This window comes from Rhinoraja longicauda, chromosome 31 (assembly GCF_053455715.1).
Source record: "Rhinoraja longicauda isolate Sanriku21f chromosome 31, sRhiLon1.1, whole genome shotgun sequence".
Taxonomy (NCBI): domain Eukaryota; kingdom Metazoa; phylum Chordata; class Chondrichthyes; order Rajiformes; family Arhynchobatidae; genus Rhinoraja; species Rhinoraja longicauda.
This window is the reverse complement of record NC_135983.1, coordinates 10,314,551-10,337,939: the sequence shown is the minus strand read 5'-3', so window position 1 is coordinate 10,337,939 and position 23,389 is coordinate 10,314,551. Positions and strand designations below refer to the sequence as shown.

The window sequence follows — 23,389 nt, the reverse complement described above, 5'->3', positions numbered from 1 at the left end:
GTATATCTGGGCGAGTACTAAAGTCTTGTGCTACTCAGCTTGCTCCAGTGCTCACCACAATATTCAACCTCTCCTTGGCAAAGTCCGTGGTCCCTGCATGCTTCAAAAGATCCATCATTGTACCGGTGCCAAAGAATGCCTCTCCAGCGTGTTTAAATGACTACCGACCGGTGGCCCTCACCTCGGTTGTCATGAAATGCTTGGAGAGGCTAGTCAAGAAGCACATCTGCGCCCTCCTTCCTCGCAACATGGACCCACTACAGTTCGCATACCGTCCGAACAGGTCCACGGATGATGCGGTCTCCCAGGTTCTACACACCGCTCTCTCTCATCTGGACAGCCAGGGGGGCTATGTGAGGATGCTGTTCATTGACTTTAGTTCAGCATTCAACACAATAGTCCCCAGCAGACTGGTTGAGAAGCTGCTGGAACTGGGGCTTAGCACCCCTCTGTGTGCCTGGGTCCTGGACTTTCTCACTGCCAGGCCCCAAGTGGTCAGGATGGGGGAACACACATCTAGCTCCCTCATCCTGAACATAGGATCCCCCCAGGGCTGCGTCCTTAGCCCCCTACTGTACTCCCTGTACACACATGACTGTAGGGCCAGGTTCAGCTCAAACTCCATCATCAAGTTTGCTGATGACACTGTGGTGGTGGGCCGGATCTCCAACAACGATGAGAAGGCCTACCGGGAGGAGGTGGCTGATCTGGCACTCTGGCGTCAGGACAATAGCCTCCTCTTGAATGTCACTAAAACAAAGGAGCTGATTGTGGACTTCAGAAGGGCTAAACATCCAAGGACGTACACGCCACTGGAGATAAATGGGTCTATTGTGGATAGGGTGAGCAGTTTCAAATACTTGGGAGTCCGCATCGCAGAGGATCTGACGTGGGCAACGCACATTGCCGCACTGGTGGGTAAGGCTAAGCAGCGCCTTTACCACCTTAGACAACTGAGGAAATTCAGAGTGTCGCTGAGGATCCTTCATTGCTTCTACTCTGGGGCTGTAGAGAGCATCCTGTCCGGCAACATTACAGTCTGGTTTGGGAACAGCTCTGCCCAGGACAGGATGGCCCTGCAGAGAGTAGTGCGTTCGGCAGAACGCACCATGGGAACTACACTCGTCCCCCTGCAGGACCTATACATCAGGAGGTGCAGATCCAGAGCAAGCAAGATCATGAGGGACCCCTGCCACCCCAGTAACGGACTGTTCCAGATGCTACGGTCAGGCAAACGCCTCCGCTGTCACGCTGTGAAAACGGAGAGGATGAGACGGAGCTTCTTCCCACAGGCCATCAGGACTGTCAACTTTGATAACCCCAGAGACTAAACTGAGCACCGGCTCACCACAGGGCTGTGTGTTGAGCCCCATCCTTTACTCCCTCTACACTCACGACTGCGCCCCCACCCATCCCACCAACACCATCATCAAGTTCGCGGATGACACGACTGTGGTTGGACTCATCTCAGAAGGAGATGAGACAGCCTATAGGGATGAAATCCAAAGGCTGGCAGCATGGTGTTCAGTGAACAATCTGGTCCTGAACTCCTCCAAAACAAAGGAACTTATAATTGACTTTAGAAAAACCAGTGGAGATTACGACCCACTCTACATCAATGGGGTCTGTGTGGAAAGGGTACCAGCTTTCAGGTTCCTGGGTACGCACATCGCAGAGGATCTTACCTGGTCTACCAACACCATCACCACAGTAAAGAAGGCACAGCAGAGACTCCACTTCCTGAGGATCCTCAGGAAAACCAACCTGCAGGAGAAGCTCATGTTGTCCTTCTATCGCTGCTCCATCGAGAGTGTGCTGGCATACTGTATAACCACATGGTATGCCAGCTGCTCAGAAAAGGACAGGAAGGCCCTTCAGAGGGTCATCACGACGGCCCAGAAGATCATCGGCTGCTCACTGCCCTCCCTGGAGCACCTGTTCAGACTACGCTGCCTCAGTAGAGCAGGCAAAATAATAAAAGATCCATCCCACCCCGGCCACCGTCTGTTTGTTCATCTGCCCTCTGGTCGACGTTTCAGGTCGATCAAATCCCGAACAAACAGACTTAAGAACAGTTTTTACCCCAGGGCCATACGAGAACTGAACACTACCTTTGCACTAGGCAACACCGTTAAAAAATCTTGTACTTAATATAATTGTATTTAATTGTATTTATGTATTTATTTGTTTTTGCATTTATTGCATATATGTTTGTACGCACCGTCAGGATTGGCTATTTTTTAATTTCGTTGTACTCGTTGCAATGACAATAAATGAATATTATTATATTATTATTATATTATTGTCGACACTTTTTGTGCTATGTTTAGTAACTTATTAACTTTATTTATATGCTGTAACTGTAATTATTTTTGTGCACAACCCGCAGGCATTGCCACTTTCATTTCACTGCACATCGAGTATGTGTATGTGACAAATAAATTTGACTTGACTTGACTTGTTCTAACATGCACACAAATGTACGGATTTGGGCCATGGTTAGCCTGTAGGACCCTCAAGCCCACTCCGCCATTCATAAGATCACAGGTAATCTCACTGCAAACATCGCATTCACCTCTATCTGCAATAGCCTTTCACACTCCTTGTTTTTCAAATACCTCTCTACCTTTGCCTTAAAAATATTTATATTTATTTCAATAAGGAGACGAGTACTGTGCCCATTACGCTATATGTAGTCTCATCAATGAGATAGATTGAACTGAAAAATAGCCTCCACAAGGGTATTCAATAGGGAATTCTCTTGCAATAAACAACATTCTGTTAGCTTTCCTAACAGTTCTTCTCTTCCGATGAAGGTGGTGAATCCTTGGGATTCTCTGCCTTGGCGGTTGGTGGAAACTGGATCGTTATGTGTTTAAAATGGAGATAGATAAATATTTTTATTGATCGAGGAATAAAGGGGTATGGAGAAACGGCACAGAAGTGAAGTTGGGGCCAGCATAGCTCAGCCATGTTCATATTGAATGTTGAGGTAGGCTTGAAGGCCCACTCCAGCTACTATTTTCTAAAACTCTTGTAATTACTTTTCATACCTGCATATTGGCCTGCTGTGAATCATGCTCTGCAATCTGCAATTAGATTTTAATTTTACTGCCAAAAATGGGCATTTTTATTTTCCTACATTGTATTCCACTTTCTAGATATTTGTCCTTTCACCACACTCATCTGAGGTAGACACAAAATGCTGAAAAAACTCAGCAGGACAGGCAGCATCTCTGGAGAGAAGGAACGGGTGACGTTTTGGGTCGAGACCCTTCTTCAGCCTCCTGCAGTTCTTTCCAACACATTTTGACCACTCATCTATATCCCTTCTCAAACCTCTACACTCCTTCCCCTCTAAATTAATGCCCACCCACTTCCACAAATTCAAATCCTCAACCTTATTCACAACCTTCATCCCATTCCTCAAATTCCCCTTTTCTCTAAAACCTAAACCCCACCTTTAACCCACTCACTGCCTATCTCAATCCAAAAGCCTTCCCTACTCAAAATTGCAATTAAATTCCCAATCCCACTTTAACTCAAATCCCTTTTTAAACCATCCACCACCTAAAATCCTTGCTTTCCTTCCCTCTACTCCCCCTCCCCATATCCTTTCTCTCCTTCATTCTTAACCTTCCCCTCCAAATGCCCTACCACTCCCCTTATTCCCTTCTCACTCTTCCCATCACTTCTCTCTCTCCACCCCCTATTTATTCTCTCCTTCCATCTCCCTTTCAGGGTCTCGACCCGAAACGTCACCCATTCCTTCTCTCCTGAGATGCTGCCTGACCTGCTGAGTTACTCCAGCACTTTGTGAATAAATCCCTTTCTCCCCTCACTCTTTTCCGTCTCTCTCTCTGCTTTTCCTCTCCATAATCCCCTCCTCTCACCTCCCCCCATCTTCTTCCTTCACTTCTCCCCCCTTCACCCCCCTCCCAATTCCCCTCTCTCGTTTCATCTCCCTACTTTTCACCTGTCTCCTCTCCATCTCTCCCTCTTTCACCTCTTCCTCACTCTCCCCATTTCTCCTTCTTTCATCTCTCCCCTTTCCCCATCTCTCCCCTTTCCTTCTCTCCGTTTCTCCTTCTTTCACCTCTCCCTCACTCTCCCCTTTCCCCATCTCCTAATTCCCCACCTTTCTCACTTTCTTTTCCTTTCACCTCTCATTTCCCACCCATTTCGCCTTCTTTCACCTCGCCCCTTGAATCTCTCCCGCACTCTTGCCTTTCCTCCCGATTTCTCTCACCTCCCCTCTTCCCTTCTATCCCCATTTCCCTTGTCTTTCCTTCTTTCTCTCTCTCCCATTCCAAACTCTCTTCTTTCTCCAATTCCCTCCCTCCCTCTTTCCCTATCTTGCTCCTTCTTTCACATCTCCCTCACTCTCCCCTTTCCCCCTCTCCTAATTCCTCACCTTTATTCTTTTCACCTCTTATTTTCCACCCCTCTCACCTTATTTCACCTCTCTCCATTATTTCCCACTCGCATTTCCTCCCTATTCCCTTCCCTCTCTCCTCCCGTCATCAATTCTCTCCCCATTTTCCCTCTCCCATCCCCAACTCTATCTCTTCTTTCTTCTCTATTCCTTTCCACCATTTTCCTCCTCATTTTCCTATGTTCACCTCTTTCCCTTTCTTGCTCCTTCTTTCACCTTTCACCTCTCTCTCTTTCCCTGTCTCTCTCCATCTCCAACATCTCCCTTTTCCCATCACCTACCTCACCATTTCCCCATCTGACTGTCTCCTTCTTTCACCTCCCTCTCTTTCCCCATCTCTCTCTTTCTCCTTCATTCCCCATCTCTCCCTTCCTATTACCCTTTCCCATCTCTCCCTTTCCAATTCTCCTTCCCCATCTCTCCCTTTCCCATTCTCTTTCCCCATCTCTCCCTTTCCCATTCTCTTTCCCCATCTCTCCCTTTCCCATTCTCTTTCCCCACCTCCCTTTTCCATTCTTTCCCCATCTCTCCCTTTCCCATTCTCTTTCTCCATCTCTCTCTCCCTCTCCCCCCTCCCTCTCCCCATCTCTCCCTTTTCCATTCTCTTTCCCCATCTCTCCCTTTCCCACTCTCTCTCCCTCTCTCCCCCCCTCCCTCTCTCCCCCCTCCCTCTCCCCATCCCTCCCTCTCCCCATCCCTCCCTCTCCCCATCTCTCCCTTTCCCCATCTCTCCCTTTCCCATTCTCTTTCCCCATCTCTCCCTCTCCCCATCTCTCCCTCTCCCCATCCCTCCCTCTCCCCATCCCTCCCTCTCCCCATCTCTCCCTTTCCCCATCTCTCCCTTTCCCATTCTCTTTCCCCATCTCTCCCTCTCCCCATCCCTCCCTCTCCCCATCCCTCCCTCTCCCCATCTCTCCCTCTCCCCATCTCTCCCTCTCCCCATCCCTCCCTCTCCCCATCCCTCTCTCCCCATCTCTCCCTCTCCCCATCTCTCCCTCTCCCCATCTCTCCCTCTCCCCATCTCTCCCTTTCCCATTCTCTTTCCCCATCCCTCCCTCTCCCCATCTCTCCCTTTCCCCATCTCTCCCTTTCCCATTCTCCTCCTTCCTCCCTCCCTCCCTCTCTGCGCACGCTGGTGGCAGTTGGCCGTTACCCATGGTGCCGCTGGGACTCGGGTTAAAATGGCGGCGGCGGCAGTTTGAAGTGTCGGTGACGAGCTGGTGGCGCCGCGCAGTGGGGGATGCGTGGCTGAAGGGAAAAACAAAAAAACCGAGCGGGAGAAAGAAAGGGGCCCCAGGGAAAAAAGGGAAGGAGAAATCAGCAGCAGCTGTAGCCGCCGACATGGACTCGGTAGCGGGCGAGGACCCAACGCTGCCCTTGGATTTGAACGGCAGGTGAGGCCGGGCCGGGGGTCCCGGGGAGGGGGAGACTCGGCGGGGTTGGGGCGAACGGGACCCACGCTGGCAACGGTGAGGGAGGGAGGTGGGGACCGGCAGTCTGTCCGGCTCAGACGCCGTTGTGAGCCGGGTCGATCACCAGGAGGGTCCAGGTCCGGACCCGCTCCCCTCTCCCCCCCCTCTCTCTCCCCCCCCCCCCTCCCCCCCCTCCTTCTCCCCCCCCTCCTTCTCCCCCCCCTCCTCCCCCCCCCTCCTCCCCCCCCCTCCTCCTCCCCCCCCTCCTCCCCCCCCCCCCTCCTCCCCCCCCCCCCTCCTCCCCCCCCCCCCTCCTCCCCCCCCCCTCCTCCCCCCCCTCCTCCCCCCCCCCTCCCCCCCCCCCCTCCTCCTCCCCCCCCCCCCCTCCTCCCCCCCCCCTCCTCCCCCCCCCTCCTCCCCCCCCCCTCCCCCCCCCCTCCCCCCCCCCCTCCTCCTCCCCCCCTCCTCCTCCCCCCCCCTCCTCCTCCTCCTCCTCCTCCCCTCCTCCTCCCCCCCCCTCCTCCTCCCCCCCCCTCCTCCTCCTCCTCCCCCCCCTCCTCCCCCCCCCTCCTCCCCCCCCCTCCTCCCCCCCCTCCTCCCCCCCCCTCCTCCCCCCCCTCCTCCCCCCCCCCCCTCCTCCCCCCTCCTCCCCCCTCCTCCCCCCCCTCCTCCTCCCCCCCTCCTCCTCCCCCCCCTCCTCCTCCCCCCCTCCTCCTCCCCCCCTCCTCCTCCCCCCCTCCTCCTCCCCCCCTCCTCCTCCCCCCCTCCTCTCCCCCCCTCCTCTCCCCCCCTCCTCTCCCCCCCTCTCTCTCCCCCCTCTCCCTCCTCCCCCCCCCTCTCTCCCCTCTCTCTCCCCCCCCTCTCTCTCCCCCCCCCCCTCTCTCTCCCCCCTCTCCCCCCTCTCTCCCCTCTCTCGTACAACTGACCCGCAGCCTGCCAGGCGTGTGTGCTGCTTTTGTGTCTTTTCTCTAAGCGGAGTCGCCCAGTTAACGGTCTGTGCGGTCATCGTGTCAAGTTTATGAACTGGGCATCCGATTGTAGGAACAACTGACCCCGCGTACTGTATCCCCGAGCCCTTGCTCTGTGATAATTGTTCCTTTTGTCTTATTCGTTCCCTCTGAACCCTAATCCCCCTCCAAACCGGCAGTCTTGTCACCCTGTAAAAACCCCTCCCTGATGTGATAATTCAAACTGCTGCTTAATTTATGAAGCCCGGACCCGAAGCGCCACCTATCCATGTTCTCCTGTCAACGGATGCTGCCCGACCCACTGAGTAACTCCAGCCTTTTGTGTTTTTTCCTGCCTAATTTGCGGCGCTTGTTGGATCCGCAACTTTCCCCCTCCCTAAAATAGGATGTTTGTAAACAATGTCACTACTTTGGTAAAATGTGGTGATTTAGCATTCAAAATACATGTTATCTGCAAACTTCATTTCATCATTCTTTTATTTCGAGTAATCAGATTGCAATATTATTGTAACTGTCAGTTGCAAATTATACAATAATCTGAAACTGACAATGAAGGCTCTAGATAGATTACCTGGAGGCAATAAACTGCAGATGCTGGAATCTTGCGCAAAACACAGATGCTGCCTGGCCTACTGGGTTCCTCCAGCACTCTGTGGTTCAGGTATAGATTACCTGATTTTTTTGAAAGATTATATTTAATTATTCCATGCACCATGCTGCTTTCAATATGTGAAATAGCCAATACACATTGAAGACTTAATATTTTAAAATACATTTTGAATTGTGTTGGAAATCACACAATCACAATAAAACTTTATTTGCCAAGTATGTTTTGCAACATATGAGGAACTTCATTTGCCATACAGTTAAAGATGTTTTTACTGTGACATTTATAGTGGGATGGAGCAGTAAACAACAATTAGTGACATCACAAACATTGCATTTAATTTTGTTATCATATCTGTGGTATTGCTGGTATTTTTGCTTGAGATAATGTTCTTCAGGTAATTTTTATGAACATCAACAGTCCCTGTGGTAATGGAGCGCCACAACTAGTATTACTAAATTCCAGGATGTTGACCCAGTGGTAAATGAATGCTGATGTATGCTTGGTGTGTCACTTGAAGATGAATTTGCTATTTCTGTCCTCCTTGGTATTGGAAGTTGAAGAAAATAATTTTTGTGCACTCAGTCAGAATTGTAGAAATCAAAGAAAATGGGAGTGGGGAGGGGATCACTCTAGATCCTCGACATCTGAAATAAAAAATAAAAAATGCTGGAAATTGGCCAGCCAGACAGCATTGAGAAAGATTATTAACTTGAAACATTTAACTTTGTTAAACTCTTCGTATATGACCTGTACGGGCTATGTCATTGCTACATGACCTGTCTATATCCAGCAATTTATTTTTCAACCATACTCTTTAATGTTGAGATTGTTTGTAAATATTCTCTGCTTAGACAGTATATTGCGACAGCAATTCTCACTGATGCTGAAGAAATCAGCCTTTGGCTTGAAGGTTCATTACTGCGATCTGTAGGCTGCTCTCCTGGGCATGGCATTTGGCTCACAATCATCGAATGTTCAGGACACTCGAGTATCTTCTATGAGCAAGCAATATCTACAAGCAATTAAAAGCTGTGCCTTTTTGTACAGTACATTAATGGGACTTTGTGTAGATTGTCCCTTATGGGGGATAACAAATTATCACTAGATAACCATCTGTCATGTAGATTGGGGAATTAATGGCAGGAGTTCACTGCTATTGATATAATGTAATGTGATCTTTAATATCTGTCTGAAAGGACAGACTCGATCCCAGCAGAACATATCATATGACGTTGCAGCACTTGCTTACATTGAAGTGTCAGCCTACATTATGTCTGTTGCTCAATTAAGGCTTAAAGCCATGATCTTGAGGCTTTGTTAGCCTAGGCAGGCACCTGTTCTGGCAGGGACCATTAATAGGTATTTGAAGAAATTTTTCACTGTCATCAGGAAATGCATATTGGTAATGTTACTCTTTTAAATATGGATGAAAGACAAAATGGACAATTATTTTAAAATATTTTTGAACATTTTAAATCGCCTGGTTAAGGCTCTGCTAGACACTACACTTTAAGAAGGATTGCAAGATTTGTGAATTATTAATTTGGACCAAATGGCCTGTTTCTGTGCTGCAGAATTCTCTCTTATGGGGGTTAGTGAGTGGCTGCAGTTTACTTGAGGATTGTGCATGTGCAGTGACGTGTTCTGATACCGAGGAGTTGTATACGCTTGCTGAGTATTGCCAAGAGTTAAGATGGGTGATGGGAAGAGCCAGATCAACCAGAAATGCAAGCTCAAATCCCACTGGAGTCTGGGGAATCTTTTAGTTCATTTTAACATAATAAAAAGTTTGAAACAGTAAACATGAATCTGTCAGATTATTGAAAAGTCACAGCTGATTTTCTGGTGTCCTTTAGGGAAAGAATACTGTCGTCCTTGTTTCAGATGTTCGAAATGAAAGCAGATCTGAGGGAAGAAAAATGGGTTAAATGGTTCAGATTAAAGACCATTCATCAGAATGGGTTGTTTCAACATGATTGGACCCACCAATGTGTTTGACTCTTCCCTTGACCTTAATAAAATGGCCTAGGAGGATATGGTTAAAAGGCCAATTGAAGAGGGAGGATAACTATCAGCCGTATCACAAATGCCAATGCCATGTTTAGGAAAGATGTTTAGGCTCTTGTTGCAGCAAATGGAAGGATGTCTTAAGGATGAATGTGCTTTTAACCGTCCCTACTTTGTCCATCTTTATCCTTTTCTGGGCTTTTTATTTGGAATGTTTTATGAAAATTGCTATATATTGATTTAGCCAACTGACACCGTGCCAGTTCTTCTGAAGGGCATCAAATTGATTGCATGCTTGCACTTGTTCTATTTCCTTGCAATGCTTTGTTTTCATTTGCTCAAGTACTTACCCAATTTCCTGTCTATTGATTACAATTGAAGCTGTATCTACCATCTTACTGGGTAGTATACCTCAAAGTGCTTGCCATACATTACATTTTTATTTGTTCCTAGCTGATTCTTTGTTTCTTTCATTTCGCTTATGTAACGAACAAAATTATGGCCTGAAAGTCAGATTGTGTAACTTTTTTAATAGTCCCTTTATTCATTTATACCTTTTTCTATTTGCATGCAACAAATGATGACCTGGCATTGACTTGGTGGACCATACTGCTGTATGCTATAGCCGATCACCTAAAGCAGGTCACCATTTGTGTACATAGGATGTGGAATTGTATAAAGAAAAGGACTGCATTGTCCAGTGCATTGGTTAAATTAAGATCTAGTTTCTATAATCAGTCTTGTTTTTATTTGTCATGTTAACTCTCCTTTTGTTGTTGTTTTTCTAGTTCCAATGTTTTCAAGTTGCCAGATATTACCATGGCTGAAGACCCTGACAGTGTTAGAGAAAATCCTCTTGGTAAGTAGATTGTTTCATTTAAATTGCATCGTCTTCCATTTATTTGCAGTGTAGTCATGTGCTGCTAACTGTCCTACTACCTACATCAATTAATGTAGTCTGCAACCTTTCATAGAATATTTTGAATAGGTAGTAGTTCCAACTCTAATATGCCTGCCTCCCTCCCCTCAGTTCCTCTCTAAACCCCTACATGTAGCAACAATAGAGACCTGTTGATTTGTTCTGAAGCTGCATGAATTCCACCTGCATTTTGGACTACCACCATGTTCGAGAATAACAGTTTGCTATGCAACTCCAATGCAGTGGATTTATGCAGTATTTCCCAATTTAGCGTTGGCAAAAACTCTTATCCACTGGTTGCATGCTACCCTGCAGTCCATGATGAAGCAGCCTGTTAATGCCTGTGGGATAATTGCCAGTTCCTCCATCCACATTCCAAATAGCATTCCTAACCGTACAAAGTAATCCTATTTACCATTTAAAACGGTGTGACTTGCCAAATGGCAATCCATTGGTTACCATACATGTTTTTTTTTCACAAATCTATTATTGAGCGAGTGTTACTTGGGAGATCTCTTTGAACTCATGGAAGTTTTTTCCCTGTGCCTTTTAAGATTTTAGAAAATTATAACATTGCTTAATTTCGTTATGAGGTTTAATAAAACAAAATCTGTAATGATATTTTTATAATCTCACTAACAAAATAGAAATGTTTTGAGTGAAATATGTTGTATGGTCCTGCCATCGCTGTGGCAATTGAATAGGTTGCAAATGGAAACATCTCGGATGTCGCATCAGAATATGATAGAAGCATGCAATGGGTCTGGCAGCATTTGTGGAAAGAAAACTAATTAATGTTTCACCAGACCCAATAACTTTTTATTAGGTTTCTCATCAAGTGCTGGTATTGCAATGGAATCCATTTTTACTCATTCTTTGGATTGTACTTCTGTACATGTATAAAAACCTAAATGGTCTACTTATTTCAGTAGGTTCCTCACTTTCTGTCAAGTTCCATTCAACTCTCAAGTATCTGAGTCCCAACACGCACATCACCTGTCCATTCCCTCTGCAGCTGCTGCCTGACCTGCTGAGTTACTCCAGCGCTTTGTTTTGCTCATCGTTCCAGCATCTGCAGTTTCTTGTGTCAATACCCAACTCTCACTGTCACCTCATCAAACTCTGACTCTTCCCTTTCAGATCCATTATATTGGTCTCAGGGATAGGTCGGTGTCCAACATCCATTATCAGTCCACAAACTCGCATTGCTATCTTGATTACACCACTTCCCACATTACCTCCTATAAGGATTCCACTCCTAGTTTTTCAAGGAGCATTCTGTTTGTTCTAAGGTAGACACAAAATGCTGGAGTGACTCAGCGGGACAGGCAGCATCTCTGGAGAGAAGGAATGGGTGAATGTTTTGTGTCTACCTTCAATTTAAACCAGCATTTTGTGTGTACCTTTGATTTAAACCAGCATCTGCAGTTTTCCTACACATTCTGTTAGTTCTGCTGATAATGCCTTTCATGTCAATGCTTCTGAGATATCTTCCTGTTTAACAATGCATTCCCTTCTACTATAATTGATGGGGATTCGAGCCATCTTCCCATACAATCACGGGAGATTGAACAACTGCCTTTTTTAACCTTCCTTTTTGACTTCCAGCAACACCACTATTCCCAGATGAAGGAGCAAATGACGTACTTTTCATTTAAAGTACCACATTTGTTGTCCATGCACTGCTCCACACTGGAGAAGCTAATGGATATGATGACAAACCCTGCAGGGCACATTTATTTATTCTGCAAGGGTGGCTCTGAGTTTTCAATTGCCTGCCTTTTACATTTTTCCATTCTTCTTCGTTCTTGTGTGCTGTTTCAATGTAAGCCCTGGGTCTGCTCCTCCTTGTGTATGCTTATTATAGCCCCCGGACTCGAGGTTGAATTCAACATCAGACCTCCCCAATTTGTTTCAAAACTGACTTCAGTTGTGAGTAAAGGTCATATAATCTGTAATGTCACCTTGCTGTTGCCTGTGAGTGCAAATGAGTATTTGGAGCATTTGTTTTTTTTCAGATTGCCAACATCTATTTCTATAGTTTTTTTTAACCTCGAGGTTCCAGTATTTTTTTCTTTCTGGTCTCCTTTATTTCTCCTTTTTTCCTCTCCTCCAAGTAGATCAGCTATTTACAAAGCATCCTTTTCTTTCAGCTGAAACCTTCACCACTGTTTATTTGGTCTCTCTTGGACACCTCCCAATCACAAGCATTCCCGTTGCTCTCTCTATTACTGCCACTACTCTGCATCTTAAAACTTGTTTGGTTTCTAACTTTTTTTCCCTCCTATTAATGAAAAGTGATCAACCTAAAGTGCTGAATGTTTTCAGCATTATTCTAGACTTATGGCACTGTTTATTTTCTTTATTTTTATTTAAATTTGCTCTAACAGGTCTTTGATTAAAATCCAAGCTATATAGCTAAGTTGCTATTTGGATGTTTGTTTGGATATTATGGGAGGTTATTGATGGGAATGGGCAAGTGCAACCCTTATCATTTTACTTCATGAAGAAAGCCTTACTTGGAAACTTTTACTAACTTTTTGTCTCTATTTCCAGTGTTCCCCAACATTACTGGGAAATTGTCTCCAATTCATGCTCGGACCATGAAAGAATATGAAACAGTAAGTTGGAAACATTTTGCATGCTTGTGGTATTTCAATAATATTTGGAGTGAATAAGATCGTTTTTATGTTGCACATTTCCACTTTTTGGGAGTTTGTGAATTCTTCTGTTTGGTTATTGTATTTCTCTTTTACATTTAATAATTTTATTGTAATTAATTTTTGAATGTGTGAGATCACTTGGCATCTTATGAAAGTTGTAACGGTCTGAATAAGTGTGCAAGGAGAATATTTGAGCCTTTGTCCAGAATGGAAGTTCATAGTTTGGGTCTTAGTCTATCATTGGACATAGAGCAAAGAGTGTACCCAAGGTTTATATGTTTCTATTGTGGTAGAGGGATGTAAAAGAAACAGAAGAGTCGCAGAGAGAATATTGCAGCTGCAGTTGGAGAAGAAGGCTCATTCAGTGTGAAAATATGGATAAAGCTCAGAAAAAAGTGTGCAATCACTATGATGGGGCGATACTATAGGCCTCCAGACAGCCCACCAAGAAAGAAATCTCTATGTATACAGACTATGGATAGATGTGAAAGGGTTGTTACAATGGGTAATTTTAACTTTCACAATATTGACTACCTTGGTGCCAGAGGTTTGGATGGTGCAGATTTGATTGCGTATTTGGGAGGATTTCTTGTGTAGGAAAATAACTGCATATTCTGGTACAAATCGAAGGTATCACAAAATGCTGGAGTAACTCAGCAGGTCAGGCAGCATCTAGGAGAGGAGGAATGGGTGACGTTTCGGGTCGAGACCCTTCAGACTGATGTCAGAGGGGCGGGACAAAGAAAGGATATAGGTGGAGACAGGAAGACAGTGGTTAACTGGGAAGGGGGAGGGGTAGAGAGGGACAGAGGAACTATCTAAAGTTAGAGAAGTCTAACGTTAGATAGTTCCTCTGTCCCTCTCTTCCCCTCCCCCTTCCCAGTACTCCCACTGTCTTCCTGTCTCCACCTATATCCTTTCTTTGTCCCACCCCCCTGACATCAGTCTGAAGAAGGGTCTTGACCCGCAACGTCACCCATTCCTTCTCTCCTAGATGCTGCCTGACCTGAGTTACTCCAGCATTTTGTGATACCTGGGAGGATTTCTTGACACAGTATGTAGATTGTCCAACCAGAGAAGAGCCATACTGGACATTGTATTGGTAAATAAGCCTGGCCTGATCATTTGCAGTGAGAGCCATTATGAGCATAGCGATCGTAACTGTTATTACAATGTTCGTAATGTTATATTTAATAAAAATAAGAGATTGAAGAACAGAAATTTGGCTTTAAAATAATACGGGTTTAATGGTGTTGTGGGAGGATGAAATGTGCATCATTGAACTTGTATGTTTTTTTTATACAGAAGGTTCTGCATCCAGAGTTTTCCATCACCTCCCCTGATAGTGCTAGGAGCATGGAAAGACAATGCGTGTAAAAAAAAAACCATACAACTTTAAATGGTGCTCATGTTAACCTCCCACAACACTATTAAATCTGTAGTATTTTAAATGTTCTTTAATCGTGCGTTTTATTACACTTAAACAATTGCAGTCAAGCTTAGATTTGGCTTTTGTCCAGGCCAGTTCTCCCAAGAAGCAAGCTTATGAAGCTTGTCAGACCCTCATTCATTGCCTCAATAAGTAACCCATTTGTTGTTTACTAGTAAAATCTGCATGCCTCACTTCTTAAAGATAAATCGTGGCTGTGTATTTCTGCATTTAGAAAAGATTAAAGTATATTTTTATGCTGTTATGCCACTGAAATAACTGAAAAGTAACTTTCAAGATTCTCGGAGGTGGCTGCTAATGAATAATGATCCAGCATTGAATGGCACAGTCCTCAGAAGGCAAAGGTATTCCCTGACAACATATTTGGCAACTTTGTTCAAGTCTAAAAAGCATGCTTGCTTTAATCCATGCAGTGAAACAAGGACCCAAAACAGGTTTATAATGAATTGTACAGCAATGAGTAGGCTGTGCTTGTTTTTCCACTGTGCTGTAATAATGCAGGTTCTCATCTACTTATAAATTTTTTCTATAATGCAAGGCTCATGAGTCTGTGATTCTTTAAAAGGTGGTGGAAGCCATAGCCGTAGAACCATACAGCACCAAAACAGACTCTTTCCACTGAGTTCCTGCTTGCCCTCCAGCTGAAATAAATGAGGAAGGTGGCTACTCTTAAACAAGTGTTTCATGTGGATGAGAGTTGGCTGCTCTGGACGATGATGCTTCTTGTATATTCACTTCCGGATAAGAATATTGTTCCAGGCTTCAAGGAAGCCAAACATTGCCTTGCTCTTCCTGATGCTGAGGTTGACTATAACTTAAATCTCTTAATCTGCCACCGAACATGAAGATTTGTATGGGCCATTCAAAAGCTAACCATTTTGCTGTTGAAATGATCCAACAAAAAAAAACACAGGTAGTAGTGCTCCCTATCATTTGTCTTGTGGCATTTTTTTCCCCCCTTCCATGGAATAACCTAGACAACCGTCATAGTCATTTTTGACTATGCCTTTTGGACAATTTGAAACATTGTCAGCTACATTCTCAATGTCCAGACATTGCCGTCCAACACTATTCTTGCAACCCATGCGCCAGGGTATTGTGTTCAGTCCTTATTACCTGTAGTTAGAAACCTCTAAGATCTTGACAAATTAGAAGAGGTAGGGTTTGATGAAATTAGGCTCGAACAAGAGAGTTCAGTACTGAGGATCTATTGGAGCTTGATTAGTAAGGGTGTCAAGGGTTATGGGGGAAAAGGCTGGAGAATGGGGTTGAGTGGGAAAGATAGATCAGCCATGATTTGAATGGTGGAGCATGCTTGATGGGCCGAATTGCCTAATTCTGGTCCTATGATTGATCAATAATGGTCTCGGAGAGAGCAAAAATCTAGCAAAATAGCAATATTGCTAAAACAGCTCAACATTGCTAAAGCACTGCTAAAATGACATTTTCAGTGAGGCAGAACACAACAACCATTTTTAAAGATGATGATTCCATTATGGAGCACAGCATTACATGTGTTATTGTGATTCAAAATGTAGAGTTTTACTTTAAACATTTTTATCAAATGAAGAAAAAAGCTGTTTTGGATGTCTTTGGCACACAAATCTAGTACACATTAGGAGCAAGTAGATCACGGCACTCCTCAAGCCTCCTGCATCTATCAATAAAATCTTAGCTAGTGTACACCATGTTCCCATCTAACCATGGCAACCCTTCTGCATATTGGAACTCTTCCTCTGTTTTCCCCTTCCAGCATTTTTGAGGAAGACTTCCAAAGATACGATCCTCAGAAAATTGTACATCCGTCTATAAATGGGGGGTGGGGGGGGGGCAGTCCTTCTCTCAACAGTGACCCCCAACTCTCTAATCTCACAAGGATGCATCCACCCTATTGAGACCCCTTCAACTCTTGTGTATGTTCCTTAGTCAGTGCCTCCTTGAAAGGGAACATTATTATCTTAAAAAAATTAATAAAATAAGAATATAGAAAAATAACTTTTAAAGGATTGTGCTTTATTGAAATTCTTGACCTCTTGAACGAAATTAGAAGTTTTACATTCCAACTAATGGGAAATGGTTTTTCCCGACTTACACATATAGTATTTGCATGTTAGTGCTCCTTAGAATTTTATTTATTTGAGGGGAAAATAGTTACAAATTGCATTTTAGTATAATAAAAAGGTTTCCATTGTCATTGAAGCGGTCTTTTTTTTACTCTTCTGAATTGAATGTGAATGACCTAGTTACTGGTAACAATTGGAGAAGACGGCATTTGAACACTGTCGAGTCACATTCTGTAAAGTCATTGTGATCAGGAGCAGCTGTGGCTCGGTTCCAGAGTCAACTACGGTTTATGCTCTTGCTGTTTTTTTCTGAGGGCTTTGAGGTCATTTTCACAAAACTCATGTTTATTTCTAAAATTGAACTCTGGCAGAGTTTATAATAGTTTAATATACAGAATGGTATTGAGGTTTTAAAATATAATTTTAATGTGTTAGATGGAGCATTGTGCTGATGAACTATGAAAGAGGCCATAGAGAATGGTGGAATTATTTATAAAATGGAGATTAAGGTTTCCTATTGATGAGTATTAAAAACTTGTTTTCATTGGGGGTAGGAAAACATTACAGGACATGGCCAAAGTTGAGAACTGATCATGCTTTGAAAGCAGAAATTGTTTACAAGTTGGGATTCTATTTGAATGGTGAAACTTTGGAATGGTATAGGGGAGACTTTAAGTACCTTGGCAATCTACACTCATTATAATCTGTACAGAGTGATTGGGTATACCGAGGGATCTTGGGATCCAAGTCCACATCGCCCTGAAAGTGGCAACACTGTAGATAGAGTGGTAAAGAAGGCATCTGATAAGCTTGCCTTCATAGGTCCGGACATTGAGTGTAAAAGTCAGGAAGTCATGATGCAGTTTTATTTTGATTAGGCCACTTTTGGAGTATTACAGGAAAGATGTAGAGGATAGACACAAAAGGCTGTAGTTACTCGAAAGGGACAGGCAGCACCTCTGGAGAGAAGGAATGGGTGACATTTCGGGTCGAGACCCTTCTTCAGACTGAAAGTCACAGGGAAGGGAAACAAAAGATATAGATGCTGATGTGGGGAAATATAAAACTATGAATGAAAAACATGCAAAAAAGTAAAGGAAACAGACCATTGTTAGCTGTTGGGTGAGACAACGAAGCTGGTGTGACTTGGGTGGGGGAGGAATGGAGAGAGAGAGAGAGGGAATGCAGGGGTTACTTGAAGTTAGAGAAATCAATATTCATACCACTGGGTTGTAAACTGCCCAAGTGAAACATGAGATGCTGTTCCTCCAATTTGTGTTTAGCCCCCCTCTGACAATGGAGGAGACCTAGGACAGAAAGGCAAGTGTGGGAATGGGAAGGAGAGTGTTGAGCAACCGGGAGATCGTGTAGGTTGAGGCAGAGTTTGAGTGATGGTGTTCAGCGAAATGATCGCCCAGTCTACGTTTGGTCTCGCCGATGTACGAATCCACATCTTGAACAAAGGATACAGTAGATCAGGTTGGAGGAGGTGCAAGTGAACCTCTGCCTAACCTGAAAGGACTGTCGGGGTCCCTGGACAAAGTCGAGGAAGAAGGTATAGGGACAGGTGTTGCATCTCCTGTGGTTGCAGGGGAAGATACCTGGGGAGGGGGTGGTTTGGGTGGGAAGGGATGAGTTAACCAGGGAGTTGTGGAGGAACGGTCTCTGCGGAAGGCAGAAAGGGATGGAGATGGGAAGATGTGAATAGAGGTGGGATCCTGTTAGAGGTGGCGAAAGATGAAGAGGCTTTGGAAAGGATGCAGAGGTTTACCAGAATGTTGCCTGGATTAGGGGGTATTAGCTCCAAGGTGAGCTTGGACAGACTTGGACTGTTTTTTGCTAGATTACTGGAGGTTTCGGGGAGACCTGATAGAAGTATATAAAATTATGAGAGACATACATGGGCAGACGGTCAGAACCTTTTTACCAGGATGGAAAAATCAAATACTAGAGATCATAGCTTTAAGGTGCGAAGGCCAAAGTTTTAAAGGATCAACTTTTTTATTAAAGGTTATCTTTTTAGATAGGGTGGTGAGTGTCTTGAATGTGCTACCAGTGGTGGTGGCAGATGCGATAATGGCATTTATGAGGCTTTTGTATAGGGAAATTAATATGAAGGGAATGGAAGGATATTGATTACATGCAGGTAGATAAGTCATGGTTTTGGCATCATGTTCGATGTAGACATTGTGGGCTGAAGGGCCTGTTTAGGTGCTATACTGTTCTGTGTTATATAATCTAGTAGCTTGGCCACTGAGCTAGATCATCTGATTGGAGGCCCATGCATTACTCCTGATTAGGAGGGCAACGTGTAGATGTTCATTTTTAAAAAGTTTGATGCACAGGATTAGAGCACGCATAATTGGTGTCATTTTAATGTGGATTGAAGACAAAATCTGAATTTGGATAATTTTTGGGCTTAAGTTGCAAGTGGCAGTTGTACAAGGAACGGTTCTTGGCTGTCAATTTTTTACTATCTGCATAGAAAGTATCTAAAGGTGGACGGTCATATAATGGGGATAGAGAATGCATCCGAGTACAGGCATGTACACAAATTTTACACAAGGTGGTGGGTATATGGAACAAGCTGTCGGAGGAGGTAGTTGAGGCAGGTACTATCATAACATTTAAGATGCATTTGGAGAAGTGCATGGATAGGATAGGTTTAGATGGTTAGGGGCGAAGTGCAGGCAAGTGGGGCTAGTGTAGATGAGGCATGTTGTGTTAGCATGGGTAAGTTTGGCCAAAGGGCCTGTTTCCAGGCCGTATGAATCGAAGATAATGGCTGATCTTTCACCATGGCATTTTCACCTTCCTGAACTAACCTCCGAGATGATGTGTCAGGAGCTAGAGGTTTGTCAGCCATAACTTAGTGGCTGAACTGGTTGAAAGTGCAATGTGCAGAAGGATGTCAGAGTTTGTTTTGAGATGGATTGGAGGATGTACTATACATGTTGACATGTCTCATAATTATTTTTATCTTGCAGCAAATCACTGATCTCAAGAAAGAGAATTTCAATCTCAAACTTCGCATCTACTTCCTTGAGGAGCGGATGCAGCAGAAATTTGATAATGGTAGTGAGGATATATTTAAGATGGTAAGAGATTTTAAATTACTGATGAAACTTTGAAATGCAAATTATCCAAACACTTGCTGGTAAAGGAGATTTGGCGTTCTCCTTTTTTCCACCAACACCCTATTAAAAAAAAATTGGCTTCAGTAAACTCTTTGTATTTTTAAAAAGAGTAGTGGTGCTAAAAATATGAAATAACACAACAAATGGTATTGTGCACTAAGAGTTATCTGTAAGGAAAGAAACAAAATGAACTTGTTATGGGTTATGGGTATTGTGATTGCCCAGCAGCAGCAGTTCAAAGTCTGGATATACTTGAGGTGGATGACTCGTCTTTTGAATTGGCCATGTCACCATTTATAAGATGCTAGTTAGGGGTGTCTGTCTCTAGTTGCATTGATGAGTGCAGCAATAATGTATCGGATACTGGACTTAGTGATCTATTAATCAAGGGTAATGTGTCAATGCCACTGCAATAGTTGTGAGCGTGATTTCAAATAAATCATAGTATCAATAATGAAGCTAAAATTGCAATGCTTCTCAACCGTGAAACCAGACCACTGTGATTGGATATTGGGATTTGTTGTAGTTCAAACATACCACTCTTTCCAGTGCCTGACTTTAGTCTAAAAACTCCACGGTGCAGTACCAATGTTCTTTGAGAACATCATGAAAACCGTTAGTCTCCCATCTAGAAGATGAAGGAAATTAAGTGGTTTTCACCTTGATTAACATTGTTTGCCTGGCCAAAATCTTGGGACTCCCTGTTTAACAAGATTGTGATAGTGCATCTGCTAATGGGCTGTCTTTATACAAGAGTTTTGGCATTACTTTGGCACAATAGGTGGCATTACTTTTAAGCCGGAAAAAAAAAGTATCACCAACTTTTTTACGAAGGTAACCCTGAATCCACTGTTTAGCTTGACAGCACCCCACTGCAATCCTTATCTTGCCTCAGAATGTGATCCTGGCTACCTGTGGCACTCTTTCCCCACAGTCTTTTAATCCGACCCACTTCACACAACTTCAAATCTTGGAGTCCAGGTTTAGGGGGCACATTCTAAATGCAACGCACCGTTTTGGTGATGCTAGAAATCTGACATAAAGTCAATGATAGAAAAATTCAGCAGGTTAACTAGCATCTGTGGCAATTTTATTTGTAAAGGCAGGCAGTTGTTTATTTATTTTAATTAGATGGATGCTCTGAGGAATCATTATTTTAAAAAAATGTTCCTACAGTATTTGCTGTATTATTTCTATTGATTACTAATTTTTATTGTCTTCATTTAAAAAATCTAAATGCCTAGTTCTGTGAGCCAGGGTGCCGATCAGCTAGTATTCCAGAGAAAAGCTCTTGCATGCATTTGCATTTCATGGTTAACTGTAATCAACTTGTCACAGTGCCTAAAGTCAGACATTTTGAATTGGTTATAGTCCTTGTCATTAGCAGGAAAGTTCTCTTTTTTTAGTTAAATGTGACAATTTGTGAGTGTTTACAGTTTGATTTCTGTTGCATTAATTCTATTTGGTGAACTTTGTTTTTGTAGAACATTGAACTCAAAGTAGAACTGGAGAGTTTAAAGCATGAACTAAAGGAGAAACGGGAGCTGCTTGTCAAAGCTTCGTAAGTGTTAGTGATTTTGTTTTTGTCAAACAGTTGAAACAGATATTGAAAGGCCCATGGCAAATTCTTAGGCATATTTCATTTATTTTTGAATTGCCAATTTTTAAGTCATTGGTTCTTCTATGATAGAACCTGAAACAGTTTTTCTGATTACTTTTATTTCTGAAATGTTCATTACTGTCCTTTCCCTGCTGAAGACAATAGCTCTTGCTTCGTTCAAATCGTGACACTAAATCTTCCTCTAAGTAGGCACATGATTATATTTATCCAGGGGTACTGGTCAAAACAGTAATTGTAGTGATATGTTAGATGATTGACCTCGATGACTACAGCCATTTCTTTTGTGTGCCATGTGACTGCCAACTCCTTATGCACTCTGACATCAATTTTACCAAGGTACATTGATACCCCATTCTGTCAAATGTTACATTGATGTCAAGGATAGTCAGTCTCTCCTCTTCTCTCGAATTTGGTCCCAGGTTGGACCAATGCTGTGATGTATCATTGATGGAGAGCTGTGTCTGTTTTTTTAATCTTCTGGTATGTGACACAGTCACTTCCTGCTTCAGTGTGCATCATGTAGCCAAATCCGCTGCCATATTCTTCAGCAAAATTCCCCTTATGGCTCAGCAGTGCTGAGATTCGTTGTGGTTTGTGTTCTCAGTGGTATTGATGTAATTTGAGCTATTTGTTAACATGGTCAAAGCACCATTTTAAGACTTGACAGAATGCTTTCGTATTTGAGAAAGTCAGTGCTTGACAAAAAGCTTTTGAATCGGAGAAAGCAAATGGCTACAGTCCTTTTGTTTCAGTTTAGTTTATTGTCACGTTTACAGAGGTACAGTGAAAAGCTTTTGTTGAATGCTATCCATTCAGCAAAAAGACAGTAGATGATTACATTCGAGCTATTTACAGTGTATAGATAGGTGATAAGGGAATATCATTTAGTGCAAGGTAAAGGTCTGATCAAGGGTCACCAAATGGGTAGATCGCAGTTTGGGTGGTAAAGTTAGATTGTTAAGCTTTTGCAACTGGTGCCAGTGCAATGGGCTATAAACTTGCTGTGATTCTGTGGAGGGGGAATGGGTTTTACAAAAGCTGTGATCGTTGGATAGTTGGCTCACAGTTAATAATCTGTTCCATTTGCTTCCCATCGAGACATTTATGATCTTGTCAAGCAGAAAGCTACTAATAGCTAGGCTAGTTTGAGTTTATGCTGTACTGATTTAGTCATGCATGCTGTGACATGTTGCACAATTTGATCAGGTGGTCTGATATTGATGTCCCTCCTGCATGGTACATATGGGGAAACTTGTTTTGCTGTTTTAAAATAAACTGCACTGGTTATAAACTGTCTTGTGACTGGGAAGATCAAATTAACTTGTTCATGGTTCTTCAGAAATTTAAAGGTATGACTTTGTTTTTTGACATTTTCATAGCTGTACTGAACAAGGGAAGACTTGTCCTTCATTAAATTTTAGTTTATCTGTCACCACACTAAAGTAGTTTTTGTGGTACTATTGCCATTTGAATTAGTCATCGAACTTGTACAGCATACAAATAGGCTCTTTGGCTCAATCATCCATGCTGAATATGTTGTCTAATCAAGCTAGTCCCACGTGTCAGTGCCTAACTCGTATGCTTTTGAGTCAAGAATTCTTAAAAATAACCAAATAGGCTCTTAAATTACTCTGGAATAAAAGTTAAGGAATAATTAATAACAGTGAGCTGAGGTTAAATGAATTTATGAATGCCCCCATTTTGTCTATTGTTTGTTTAAACCCTTAAAATTATTCCAGGAAGAGCACCTTTTAAGTTCTTTCTATTGTAAATCCACTCCGATGGTTTGGGTACTACTCCATGTGTTGTCAGGACCCATTTGTGTCCAGTCAGTAATTCCTACTGTTGGCTTATTTAGGGAATGATCTAATGCTCACTTGCAAACATTGGTGTTCAGAAACTGAATTGTAAAATACTGTGTTGATAACGAGCTTAACATTCTGTGAAGGAGTTGATACAGTTAACAATGCTAGGATTTAAATGCAGTTTCGTCTGAATATCTTTAAAAGTATGCAAATAGCATTGGATGTGAAGGTTTAAAAAGCAAAATCAAAACTTTTGACATAATTTGTAAAGAGCCTTTAAATATTTCCAACACTTTTTG

The 23,389-nt window shown here is 43.3% G+C and overlaps 1 protein-coding gene across 2 annotated transcripts in view; it reads left to right on the top strand.

The window, feature by feature from the left end:
• Positions 1-5,621: 5,621 nt before the first annotated feature.
• Positions 5,622-23,389, top strand: part of cdk5rap2 (CDK5 regulatory subunit associated protein 2) — a 106,016-nt gene continuing 88,248 nt past the window's right edge. For both annotated transcript variants that reach the window (XM_078426465.1, XM_078426464.1), the window contains exons 1-5: positions 5,622-5,829; positions 10,221-10,291; positions 12,908-12,972; positions 19,515-19,625; positions 21,149-21,225. In XM_078426465.1, coding sequence (XP_078282591.1) covers positions 5,777-5,829; positions 10,221-10,291; positions 12,908-12,972; positions 19,515-19,625; positions 21,149-21,225 — 377 coding nt within the window. In that variant the 5' untranslated portion in view covers positions 5,622-5,776. The remainder of the gene's footprint in view (positions 5,830-10,220; positions 10,292-12,907; positions 12,973-19,514; positions 19,626-21,148; positions 21,226-23,389) is intronic.